Here is a 13,354-nt window from a genome sequence, read left to right on the forward strand (position 1 = left end):
GCAACCCCCAAAATAATAGTGCCATTGACTCGAGACCCCCACTATCCTCAGAGGTGGTTAAAGTATACAAACGTTGCACATGCTCCTATTCTACCCAAACGTGCATAATGACAACACAAAAGAGCACAGTCTAACGTAATATTATTTATAGCTATTTACTAATTTCTTCACTTGTTGTTATACATAAACTATGAACTATTACTACAGATGGTCGAATTTCATCAAACTGATTCGAGTGCTGATGGATGTGCCTCATTTCGTAAGTTCATTGGTTCTGTGCAGCCACCATAGTGCTTCGAAAGGTGGGGGGGAGGGGTGGTATAAGCCATTGGTTGCAATTTACAACCTTACCACTAGATGCCGCTAAATTCTCCACATTGCTCCGTTAACACAGATAATGTAGATGTACCCTGCAAAGCACATTTTTTGGCTCACCTGGACAAGCTATTTGTAGTGTTCAAAAATCCATTCATCCTGTGGATTGAAACGATTTTACTTCTTAGTGGAGGACTTGTCACAGGAAAGTGCTGCATTGAAACAGAGTACTGAACAACAAGCCATAAACCCGACAGCTCTGAGCCTTCGGTCTCCAATAATCTTACCATTTCATCACTTGAAACTGTCTATTCTTCTCTTCTGCCCAAACTCCATAGAATATGATTTGAAAGGCAAACAGAATGTGGGCCCAAAGGATATGAAATAAAAAAATAGAGAGAGGGAGAAAAGGAGACTTCCCATCCTCATGGAACGAGACCTAGAGTGATAAAGTGAAAGAGAGAGAGAGAACAAATGAGAGTGAACGGAGAGCGCAAAAAGAGAGAGGGAGAGAATGCCAAGCTCATCAAATTGCATTTTAATATTCGGCCCCCATTCATAGCGACACAACAGAGAGAGTGCCGAATAAGAGAGGAAGAAAAGACATTAGATAAGAGAGAGATTTTTAAAGAGCTACACAGATGGAGCGTGAGAAGATTAGCCGTTGCAATTTTGTCTCAAAGCTTTTGTGTTTGAATTAGCGCTCGCACATGCCAGCATGCTCTTCATACTAGAGATACTTGTATGTTAAAATAATATGAAAAGTTTCTAATATATTACCCTCTAAAAGTTAAGGGTCACTTGAGTAAAATGTTTCTCTCGACCTTAGAAATCTTTTCATTTGAAGGTGTATACTTAAATATCTGAAATTAGGTTTGTTGACATAACTTGCACCAACATATTAGATCTAAAATGTTTTAAAATGGTTTTGAAATGGATTTAATAATGGATTTAAGGTTTTAATGATGAGATATCAACCAAATTCAAGCATCTATGTGATATAATGAAATATGCCATATTGTTATGCGATATTTTTTAATCCTTTAGTTTTATTTGTGTTATTCCCTATATGGGTATACTTTTATAAGTATACTGCATATTTAAGTTAAAAAAAAAAATGTTTTATTAGTGAACTAGTGACACGTGACAACCAGTGACAACATTTATCCCCAATTCCAAAAGAAAATAGTTTTTATTTGCATTTATTTACAGAAAATTAAAATCTCACAATAAAAATAGCTACAATGTCTGGAGATGTTGAATACTGCAAAGAAAAAGTTCATACTCATGTTTAAACAACAAAATACTAATGTTTTGCATGTGTTTTAGATCGGTTAAAAAATAAATATGGTAGAATAAGCTTAATTTTTTAATAACTTTCCTGCGTCTTTGCATTTTCACAATGTTTCACATTGATGTTGGATGAATTAATGTCATTCCTGAGGTTTGTTCCAATTTAACAGAGGCTTGACTGGAATTGCTGCAATACATGCAGAAATCCAGACTAAAGTCAAAACTGAAGCGTGCATTCATGCATTATGTATATAATGGTTCTCAATAGGGGGGCCGTGGCACCTTTAGGGTGCCTCAAGATAACTAAACATTCAAATTAGACAAAATTAGCATTGAAATACATTTTTAAAACAAAAAAATCTATTTCATATTATTTGGCCAGTTTTATAATTAATATATAATTTCCAGTTAATGAGAAGCTCTAAAATATTTTATTGGGTAAAGATTTTGAGTTTATGAGAGTGGGAGGGGGCCCTTTAAATATTGTTGAATACAATGAGGGGACCTTGGAGTCAAAAAGGTTGAGAACCCCTGGTATATAGAAATCATTCTACGTCAGCTAGTAAAGCTCACTTATTGTTTATGTTAGGGATAATGTACAGGCAGCTGGACGTAATCGCAGTAATAAGCCTTGACAGTGTGATCAGGACCCGATGCGAAGTGGAGGACATATAATGTGAATTTGAAATATTTTATTAGCAATTTTTTACTGAATGCAGACCTTCCGTGTGGATAAACCGTTTAGTTTTGGTTTTAAAGTAAGAAACGACGTTCAAACGTGACGAACAGTCAAATTGGTTTAAGCATTTGTAAATATAATATAATTTATTATATTATTCGAAAATAACAACCCTTGGAATGTAGCGACTGGCCAATCAGAATCAAGCATTCAAATGTGCCGTGTAATAAGAGACTATAGTTTCTTGGTCGCCCACCTGACTAGCGAGCTTATATAAATAATGTCTAATTCATGCACACATTTAGTGCATCAGTCAGACACAATGTGGGATTTTGCTCGCCGATGGGTTAACGCTGTCATTTAACAGATAACACACTCTCGAAGCCACTCTCATCTCATACACATTCACACACGAGAGTCAGAGCTAATCACTCCATGGATTTTGAAATCCTCTCATGCTAAAAAGCACACACACAATTCGAGCTGATTGCATGATGAAATTAGCACAGTACCGTCATTAAGCTCACAGCTGCAGGGGCCAATCACAACTCTACAAGCTTGTCAGCTGTTGTTAACAGTCATGAGATGCAGAAAATGGACAGGGAGAGATGGGAGGGGGTCTGGAAATTTCTAGAGGAGTCCTTTGTATAGCTGCTGTTAAAACATGCTTTAAATGCTCTCGGTGTAACGAATGGTTTTCATCATGTGCTCGTAGATCTAGTATGAACAAACCTTTTCTGCATTTTAATGATATTATGACTCAGTCTGGTGTATGAAAATAGCAAGAATGTTCAATGAGCTGTCCAAAATGGAAGAATTTCAAAAGTGTGATTCATAGGAATCACTTTTGTTTGAAAAGAGGTGGGAAGAAGTTGGACGCATATGTACTGGCTGTGACATCACAAATTGTTATTTTAAAGTTAATGAATATTAATGAGGCAATGTTCAAATAAATAACATTATTAGATGCTTCAGCAGATCTAAAATAATTTATGTAGGCAAAATACGAGCAGAAGAAAAAAGTAGAATGATGCAATCCCTAAACTTTGCCCTGAACTTTGTTATTCGGTAACGAATACCGTCTCCAGGTCCAAGCGTTTATTCATTTCACAGCTGTAAATGAACAATGATTTCTCACATCGCATATTTAAGCGGAGCATTTATTAACATATATAAACTTTTTTGTTGTTGTTTGCCAATTCATCTTATTGAGTGTTTGGACCCAGAAACAGTATTTGACCTTCTATATATGGTGGTGCATGACATCAGACTTAAAGGGGTCATGTGATGCCAATTTGTCTTGTTGTTTGTCTTTGGTTTGTTATAAGTTGCCCATGCATGTATTAGACACGTAAAATTGCAAATATTAAAGTTTTGCAACAAAAGATGCATTGAAAGCTGCCTGAAACGCCTCGTGTAACCACACCCCCAAAAATCTTTGTCAGTTCGTGGTATGAATTGATTTAGACCGCCCAAATGTATACGCAAGTAAGGTGGGCGTACCTGTCAGTGCAATTGCTTTGGAACCTGATGTTCCAAATATGGTAAGAGGCGTTACATTTCCACATGCTTGCAGTATTCAACCAATCACTACGCACTGAATTGGCCAATCATAGTACACCTCGCTTTTCAGAGCGATGAGTTTCGTAAAAAATCTGTGCTTTTCAGAGAGGCAGGATAAAGAGGAGATACAAACATGCATGGTATGTAGAAAATATAGTGTTTTTTAACCTTAAATCGTGTGTACACATCTAAAACAAATGCTAATATTCGTTTAAGCCCAGTCATATGACCCCTTTAACAACCGAAGAACTTAGATTACTTACTTAAAACAGCTCAAAACAGGAATTCGTCAAAAACGGAAGAATAGTTTAACAAGTGTTTTCATTACCTTTGTGTTATAATGACCAAGGAGTCAGTAACCTTTAGACCACCAATTCATACATGAATTGTTAATTCATGCATTTATTCACTGATCTACAAAATCCCATGAGCGACAATTAAAGATGTAGGAAACAGGTTGCCTTGAAATGAAGAATTATAGGCAAAATGAGCCATGGCAATGACCCATCCCATCCGTATATGACACCCTTGCCTGGATCATATTAGTCCATTAGGATCAGTTATATGAGCCCCATACAAGACGCACACAGTCCACAGAGAGATAGCCGTTACCCAAGGCAATTCTCTCCATTTCATTAACTTTCGCACATTTTTTGGTGTGAAGCAAAACCTCCCACAGTCACAAACACACATGTGCTCACACTCACACACATATCTGATCTACACACAACATTTCAATTTTGTTTAATGCACTTTTGTCCCGTAAGAAATCCCCTTTTAGGGAAATCGGTATAGTGTAAATTAGACATTAGAAATATTACAGCCAGTGTAAAGGTCAGTTCAGTTCTCTCAGATGCTTCATAAATTCATAGCTATTGGTGTACATTACATGTCATGTAGAAGTGAATCCAGCTAGTGTTTGCCCCTAGACATATAAAACACAAAAAATTAGATTTGACTGTAAAATGCCATCAGTGGTCCATGTGCTTGTTTCCTAATAATTTGTCTTTTGGCTTTTCGCCTCAGACTCTCGCCCAAATTATATTGGGTGTCTTCACAAGAAAGGCTGCGTTCGTTTAACGGACTGTCGTTTTTAACTGTAGTTGCGGCATTACGCCACAGGGAAGGCGCTGTGTCGTTATCAGCGCACTGAGATGCTAAAAAGAGTTGCAGAACAAGAGTTAGATGTGTTTACGGCTGTTTGTTTTGCATTCAAGTACGTTTAATTTATTGAAATTTCTTATATGAACATGAAGTACATCATTAAAATGTCTTAAGCTGTGCAGTTGGATCGTTGAATCAGCGTATACTGTACACAGCGAGTTCGCCAGTATTACCGCACAATGCACACGAATGACTCATATGAACCGATTCATTTAAACTATTGAACTTTTAAGTCACTAGAGAGCAGTGGTTCTCAACTCTGGCCCGCGAGATCGATTTTCCTGCAGATGAAAACTCTGATAAAACACCTGAAGAGGCTAATCAGCGACTTCATGAAAAGACGAGTTCAACTTAATGCGGGGCTGCGCAGATAGTTTGGCATATCGCATTAAAGTACCGCGAGAGCGATTCAAATGCGTACCGAGCAATCTCCACTTTAATCGCTCTCGCGGTACTTAAATGTCATACGCTGATAGATTTGCGCAGCGCCACATTAAATTGAACGCGTCTGTTCCTAAAGACGCTGATTAGCTTAATCAGGTGTTTTATATCAGAGTTTGTGCTAAACTCGGCAGGAAAGTGGATCTCGCGTGCCAGAGTTGATAACCACTGCAAAGAGAGAATATAAGAGATTATTGAATCATTTAAGTGAACCACAGAGAATGCAAGATGTGAATGAGCTTTGATCATTTAGTAAGACTGGTTAACTCAGTTAGCTATTGTGGGCTGAAAAGCTGAAAATGATAAAAAATATATGTATTTGATTAAAAAAAATATGCATGGTTGAATAAAAATCATGTTTTATATAAACATTTACTACTAGCATGGCCTTGTAAACTAATGGTACCGTTTAGTTTGTTGACAAAATGTTTAGATGCTTTCCTACTTGTAAAGTGCTTTGGATAAAAGAGTCTAAATGCGTAAACGTAAATGTAAATATAACTTAATACTTGTCCTTTTCATAAAATTTTATTAGAACTTTGAATAAGTCAAAGTCTCTTTGGTTAAGCCACTTAAAGGTACGGTAGGGCTGCGTGTGTGTGTACAAGATTAGGATGGAACCACCTCTGCATCATTTTGAGCCAGGAAAAAATTGCTTTATATATTTCTTTAAAGTTCTGTTAAACACAAACACATTTGGCAGAATGTAGGGAAGCACAAAGTTCTGGGGCACTTCTGACTACCATTGTCATTTTTCCTACTATGGTAGTCAATGATTTGGTTGCATGCATTCTTCCAAGTATCTTTCTCTGAAGAAATGTATGCAGATTTGGAACAACCTAAGGGTGAGTAAATGATGACAGAAATGTTATTTTGGGGTAAACTGTCCCTTTAAATGCCTTTTCCCAGACGTGTTGGTTCTTTGTGTTTACAGAAACTGATGTAGCTCTTCATATAAGTCTTTTCTGCCTAGGCTGTTTTATCAGATCAAAGAGAAGGACACAGCACTTAAGTTTCAAAGGCAGATATAAATAAAGGGTTAGAGGTTCAAAACATGAACATCAGTCTGTAAAAATCTCAGTCTGAATAATGTTACATTGACAACAACGGTCTGAACGTCTATGTGTGTGTGTTTGTATTCCTGTTTGCTGCACATTTCTATCAATTTGGAGTTGAGGCTGTAGCTAAATTACAGCCAGCAGAAGTTCAGATGTTTGGGCGGAAAGGATGGTTTTATGCTTACGTAATAATGGTTCTCCATTGTTGGCTTACTAGTTGCAGTTGTCTCCTAGATATTCCATTGTAAGCTTTTTTGCTTAAAAGTCGTGAAGTTGCATTTTTAAGTTGCACCACTTTATAACTTGACATGTCATCTTAAGAAAGCAAAGCTAGCGTTGAGACACTCAAAAGGCTAAGAGTTTAGTGTCTGAAAGTTGAATAAAGCTCCACCACTAAAAATATCACTATATACATACAGTATATATAGCAGATTTACTCTCTCTCTCTCTCTCTCTCTCTCTCTCTCTCTCTGCAGCTGAGGTCTTTGACTCAGAATCTGTCATAAGGGTGGACAATGCTAACTCCAGTTCCGTGGTCTTAACGCCTACATCAGAGGTGTCATCTGCAGACCTGTCCATCTCTTCCCCTCATTCCCAGCATACAGATAGCCCGCCAGATGCCTCTGTTGTCCCCACCGAGCAGGAGAGCCCTACAGGAGAAACACAGGCTGAGAAGGACCCCAAAAAGACCAAACAACACCTGCACTGTCCCATCTGCAAAGTTACAGTAAATTCCTCCACTCAGATGGAGGCTCATAACAGTGGTGTGTATATGTATGCGTGCGTACGCTCTTTTGTGGGTTTGTGTGTTAATATGACATATCGGTGAATAACGTTCTACTTGTTTGCTAGGCACCAAGCATAAACTGATGATGGAAGGACAAAGTGTTTTGCCAAGACGGCGAGGAAAAGCGATGTCATCCCGTAGCTCATGTAAAAGCAAGCGATTGGCCAGTAAGGGAAGTGTGGGCATAGCCAGCAAGAGCTTCTACTGTGAAGTTTGCGAGATTCATGTGAACTCTGAGACTCAGCTGAGCCAGGTAACAGTAGGCAAACGTTTACACCTGCATATACACGACACAATAGAATAATTATTATAAATCAATTTAATTTTATATTAATTACTATTAACGTTTAATTATACATTAAAACTGTATTTGCAAAAACAAATGAAGTTTCTTTATATTCAAAAATCATGTTTTTATAATAACAATTAAGTTATAGTAAAAAATACAGCTAACTAACACAATAAAACACAATAAAAACATAACACAATACAAAAACATGATTTTTGAAATAAATCCTCATATGTGAGTTTAAGAAAAAAGTGAAAACTGAAACTAAAAGTGCTTCTGGAGAAGTGTTTACATCTTGCAAAGTGGTCTATATGTATAGTTTCATGAGTGAGACTATGTATGTGTGTTGGTGGTCTTGTGTCCACTCAGGCCTGCAGAACATGACATTTAATGGTATTTCATGCTTCCCTTAACCCGGCTCTAAAGTGTAAAGTGAACAAGAACAGCCTGTTGAGAGACTAAAAAGAGAGAAAATGCTGATTCTCATTAAAACTTGTACAACGCACTTGTCATGATGTCAGGCTCGAAAAACTAATTTTAATCGTTATTAATCTCTGTATTTATTTGTTCTAGCACATGAACAGTCGAAGGCATAAGGATAGACTGGCTGGGAAGCCCCCTAAGCCCAAGTTCAACCCTCACTCCAAGAGCCAGCCTTCCTCAGCAGCATCGGTGAACACACACAAACAAATACACACACACACATACACACGCACAAACACACGCATGAATTTTAGCAACTGAGCGTTGTTGATCTCTTACTGCAGAGCATCAGGTGGAACGGTTATGCGAGCAGTGCAGTGTCTGCTATGAAGAAAGTAATCACCCAATGCAATCTGTCCTCTCTGACCTCACAGGTGAGTGACAGAACTTTAGGCCAATCAGCGGCTCACGATTCCACTGTGTGTTATGTTAGTTTCTTGTTTAGAGAATTTCAGAACTTCTTTTTTCATACTTTCGCTTAAAAAAAAACGTTGTGACTTTTTTGTCATGCATTGTGATTGATTATCTCTCTGTCTTTCTCTATCTTTCACTCAGACTAAGCTGATTCTACAGAAGCACTTGACAAAAAATCTAACCAACTTTTTGCCCACCCACTTAACTCAGCCCACCATCTGCACCGTCGCAGCCAACCCGCTCGCTCTCCGTCACCCAGGGGGCACTGCTTTTATTCAGACGCCAATCCTAGGCCCCGCCCTCTTTCGGCCGGCGCCTGGACCTCTGAGAGCCACGCACACTCCCATTATTTTTTCACCTTACTGAGTACCCGTGCTTGTTATGATCTTATTAAGATCTTACAATCTTAGTCTTACGATCTATTCTCAGCACCGACAGTCTCTGTACAAACTTGTGCCACTACTCTCTCCAAGATACACACGCAGATTAAAACAAACGAACACACACTCCATTAATGTTCCCTATAACCCTCAAAGACTGTGCCCTATATGGGTCACTCTTGAACTATGCAGCAAAGGGAGAGAGTGTGTGATATATAGAAAAAGAGAGCGAGGGAACGCATGAGATATTATAGACAGAAGCAAGACCCGTTAATGGGAGGGGCTTCAGCGCAAACACCAGCCCTCTATGCAGATAAACCTTTGATTGACAGGACACGCTGTCCTAGGAACGGCTGCTAAGGCGATGAAAAAGAATCTCTATGAAATGGATATTTAGCTTTGCTTTAGATATTTATCATTATACAGATATTAATCAGGTTTTTCTTCTATAATTTATTAGAGAAAGCCAACGTTAGAGACCTATAACTGCTCTAGCTCTACGTTTAGTGAGGAAATGCAAACATCCCTTTACTTGATGCATTTTTGTATTCTTTTTCAAATGTCTGTATTCACGTCATTCCACATGTCCTTGGTCTGTGTTCACACGTTTTGAGTAACCTCATCTGACCGGCTTTTCTTGCAAACACAAACCTCATAGGTCTGTCGGTTTACAGCTGCTAAAGCTCACTGTCATGGGTAATCACACAGTAATACCGAGTGTGAGTCTAATAGGAGAAGGTGACAATTTTGTAGCACAGCAACGCTCTAATTCTAACACACACACACTCGCTTGCTCGCCCGCTCTCAATCAGTCCCAATTTTCTCAGTGCTGATGCATAGATTAGATGATACGAGATTGCAGATGCTCACACACTTACACACACAGTTTCAGATGAGATGATTATGGTCGAGCCACAATTTGATGTGGCCTTTTATGTCTGCATATTTCATCCTCAGTATTCCCTCATTACGGCCTGACAAAGGTCAGCGTGCCTGTCAAAATCTCTGTGTTCCATCTCGATTGAGATCTAAAGCCACAGCATGTTATTTGTTTGTTGTATGTGTTTGTATATGATCCTGAACCTGTCATGAGTTCATTGCTCCTTTGTTTCTACTCAACAGAAGGAAAACATTAGGGGTTTGTTTCTGGAAGCGATCACCGGTTTAGATGCTGAGATGAGCCATTGCCAACACATAATGACTTTAATAGCGGTTGGTGAATATATTAATACTATTGAAAGGGATTTTTGGTGCAATAATGTTACAAGAATACACAGTGTATTATGTATAAAAATGAAAGCGTGCGACAGGCTTATATTCAATGATAGGGAAATAAAACGGTCAAAACGTTGATTTTCTAAGGCACTTTTTGCAATGTTAAATGCTTTAGTCGTCTGCCGCTGTGTCTTTGAATCATCTTTATTTACTTCTGTTTTTCAGCAAATATTAATAGGCCTTTATGCAATTAAATGTTAAACTAATAACAGCCCTAATATAAAACTGACTACAAGTATACAAACTGTTTCAAATCTGTCAAGAACAGATTATTGACCCAGGATGGTCATCTGATGGTCTTGGGTGGATCTCCAGATCTTATAATAGCAAATAGGTGTTGATGTTGAGTCTGTTGTTTCACTGAAGCCATCGTTCACCTGTTTTTTTTTTCAATGTGTCTACAGAGCTTTTTTGTAAATATTTTATGAATACATCTTTTAAAAGTGATCTATGAGTCAATAACATTTATAATATATTCACTAAGAATTAGAGTAAATATGTAGAATTTTACGAAATGTTTAATGTAGATGCTTTATCTGGTTATTGTAATTAATGTGATGATAAGAACGATCTCTTCTTGATGAAGTTAATAATTTTGTTGCAATTTTAACAGAAACAAGCAGATCTAATCTGAAGTAGATAAGTTTATGTAGTTTTCATGTCAAATTGTAAGTGCTTTGAGAGGGGACGGAATATAATGCTAAAAACGGGCCGTTTGAGACCCTAAACACCCAGATAAGGGCGTCACAGTCTGGAGTCATGGGTGAGTCTCATGCCCACTCAGGGCTCTTGCTTTCCAGACGAGGAATCGCCCTTCGGGAATGAAGCCTGGGGCCTTGAACAGAGCTAACCAACAACAGCCATATTGAAACCAAGCTACAAGAGGCACAACATGGACAAATTCTGACTTTTCCTGAGGACACTTTAACACAGAGACTTTGCGTGGACTCCATGATTTGTTTGTTTGCGTGGACGTGCGTTTTGTTAACTCCTGAACATCACACCAATCCATCCTCCATAGCTAGAAGATCAATGGAAACACAAAATGTGAATGACAAATAACATTTGTGTCTCAGAGAATATTGGTTTCTTGAGGAACCACTGACACAATTATTCCATTTCTAGATGTGCCATGAGGTCCATATGTTTGGTTAAGATATAAGTGTGACAGCCAAGTGGTTTCACATTGTTCATAAAGTAACCGTTCAAAAATATCTTTATATTCTTTTGCTTGTTAGGAGCTTTGTCTTTTTCAGTGTAGTGAAATTCAGTCTTTAAGCAATAATTGCGGATACTGGAGCATTTTTAAGAAAAAACGAAGATGACTTAGTTTCTCTCCCTCTGTCTTGTACGTTTTTCCTCTTATTGTTTGGCGAATTCTTCTAACAATAATATTGGAAACCGCTTCATTTGACATTTCCCTCTTTTTTTCTTGGATGTAATGGAACGTTTGCTGTGTCACAGGGCACTCATGGAAACATCCGTTGCCAGTGGTGACAAGACAAGTGGATGGCATTTTTAATTTCTTCCACATACCTCCACTGTGCTTCAGGACAATTGGGCCATTCACACACAGACACACTAATAACTTACACATCTTTCTTCCTGCTTTGTGCCAAACTCTACTATAATAATGTCTAGATGCCATATTATTTTTTCAATAGTGTTTTTTTTCTTACACTCAAATACACACACACACACATATAAACACATCATGATCAAAAAGCACAAAAGTATTTCTCCCATAAATATGCATCTGTTACAAACTCATGGAGCCGCATGTGCAAGTGCGTGTGCGCGCGTGAATGTTCTTTTGAAAAATATGTAAACTGTGTCAAATCCAGCTAGATGTTTTAAAGGCATGAACCAAAATGAGAACATTTAAACAATGCTTCTAACAAGGGACATGGCCAGTATTACGTAATTTAAATATTGACAGACATCATACTTGTTCGCTGTGTTCGATGCATTTTGTTTGTGTGTGACTGCACCGAACTGTCATCTGACACAAAGAGAAACGTATTTTCATAGGGGTTTTGTTTTCTGACTCATTTGCTATTTCTCTGTACAGGGTGTGTATGAATGCGTGAAACGAAATAAAGCAGAGAATGAGAGAGAGAAATAAATCGATTAGATCTTCCACCTCAGCGCTCAGGCTTTTCTTTTATGTGATTGTGGTGCTGCTTATTGACGGGAGCTTGACATCTTGTCATGGCTTAATTACAAACACGTCGAAACTCACGTAAATTTAACTCACCAAACGTGCGAGAGCCCATCATTTGTAAAGCAGTCTGTCCGACACACTCGATGACACACACACGTTAGTTTATGTTTATGTCGCACAATATTAGTGATCGGGTGCCACCCTGTGTTTATGAAGAGTACTGCAAGAAGACTGAAGCGAGCAAATAGGTGCACACATAAAAGATAGTTTCACAATTTGAAAAATTATGAATGGCGGTTTTCACCTTCTTGAAAACCTATAAATAGCTTAATGAAAGTAATATATACGTATTTATTTTTAGTTACTAAAATTTAACTAGAATATTGTTAACAAATCACAATTTTGCATGCTGTGGGGGTCTGTTGTTAATATGTTAACTATTACTAAACATTTTGAATATCTAGTAGATTTCTTTTTATGAATTTGTCAAATGACATGTATTTGTTAAAATACATATTAATAGCAAAACCAATAATAGATGCTGGTGTCTAGTCTAGTCTAGTGGTGCTTTTTTCAGCAGTGCAATAAATGAACCATTTTTAAAGGTAGGATAAGGATAGCTTAAACTAACCATTAACTTCAGACCAATTGTTCATCACATACAGAGACACATTCTCTGCCTGGCAGAAGCAGATCACCCTCTATTATAAGGTCACTGCAGATTTAGCCATGAACTAAATGAAATATCCACACTGTAAAGAGAGAGATAAAGGGCAAATAAAACCACTTCTGCCCCTGCTGTCATCTCCAGCTCATCTACTTGTAAGACAAGCTCTGTGCTGTGTATGATCTGTGTATGTTGTCAACATAGAACATTAAAATGATTTTTGATAAATCTGTAATAATATGAAGTAATTCTCCATATTGATAGTTTGCAGCTGTTTTATCTGGATTTTGAATTTAGCATGTCACGACATTGTTTTAGAATGAACAGAAATGTCTGTAGAATTAATAGATAATTTCATGGCACTTTGTTGTAACAAACAGAG

The 13,354-nt window shown here is 37.8% G+C and overlaps 1 protein-coding gene across 6 annotated transcripts in view; it reads left to right on the top strand.

Annotated features, from left to right (window-relative positions):
• The window catches only part of znf385c (zinc finger protein 385C), a 74,093-nt gene extending 60,758 nt beyond the window's left edge, over nt 1-13,335 (top strand). For 3 of the 6 annotated variants that reach the window (XM_056753354.1, XM_056753355.1, XM_056753356.1), the window contains 5 exons: nt 6,990-7,277; nt 7,366-7,553; nt 8,163-8,260; nt 8,353-8,446; nt 9,989-13,335. In XM_056753354.1, the coding sequence (XP_056609332.1) occupies nt 6,990-7,277; nt 7,366-7,553; nt 8,163-8,260; nt 8,353-8,446; nt 9,989-10,219 (899 nt within the window). In that variant the 3' untranslated portion in view covers nt 10,220-13,335. Of the gene's footprint in view, nt 1-6,989; nt 7,278-7,365; nt 7,554-8,162; nt 8,262-8,352; nt 8,447-8,627 lie in introns of all 6 variants that reach the window. The other 3 variants (XM_056753352.1, XM_056753353.1, XM_056753351.1) reach the window with 2 other exon arrangements.
• The last annotated feature ends 19 nt before the right edge of the window (nt 13,336-13,354 follow it).

This window comes from Triplophysa dalaica, chromosome 7, assembly GCF_015846415.1.
Source record: "Triplophysa dalaica isolate WHDGS20190420 chromosome 7, ASM1584641v1, whole genome shotgun sequence".
Lineage (NCBI taxonomy): Eukaryota > Metazoa > Chordata > Actinopteri > Cypriniformes > Nemacheilidae > Triplophysa > Triplophysa dalaica.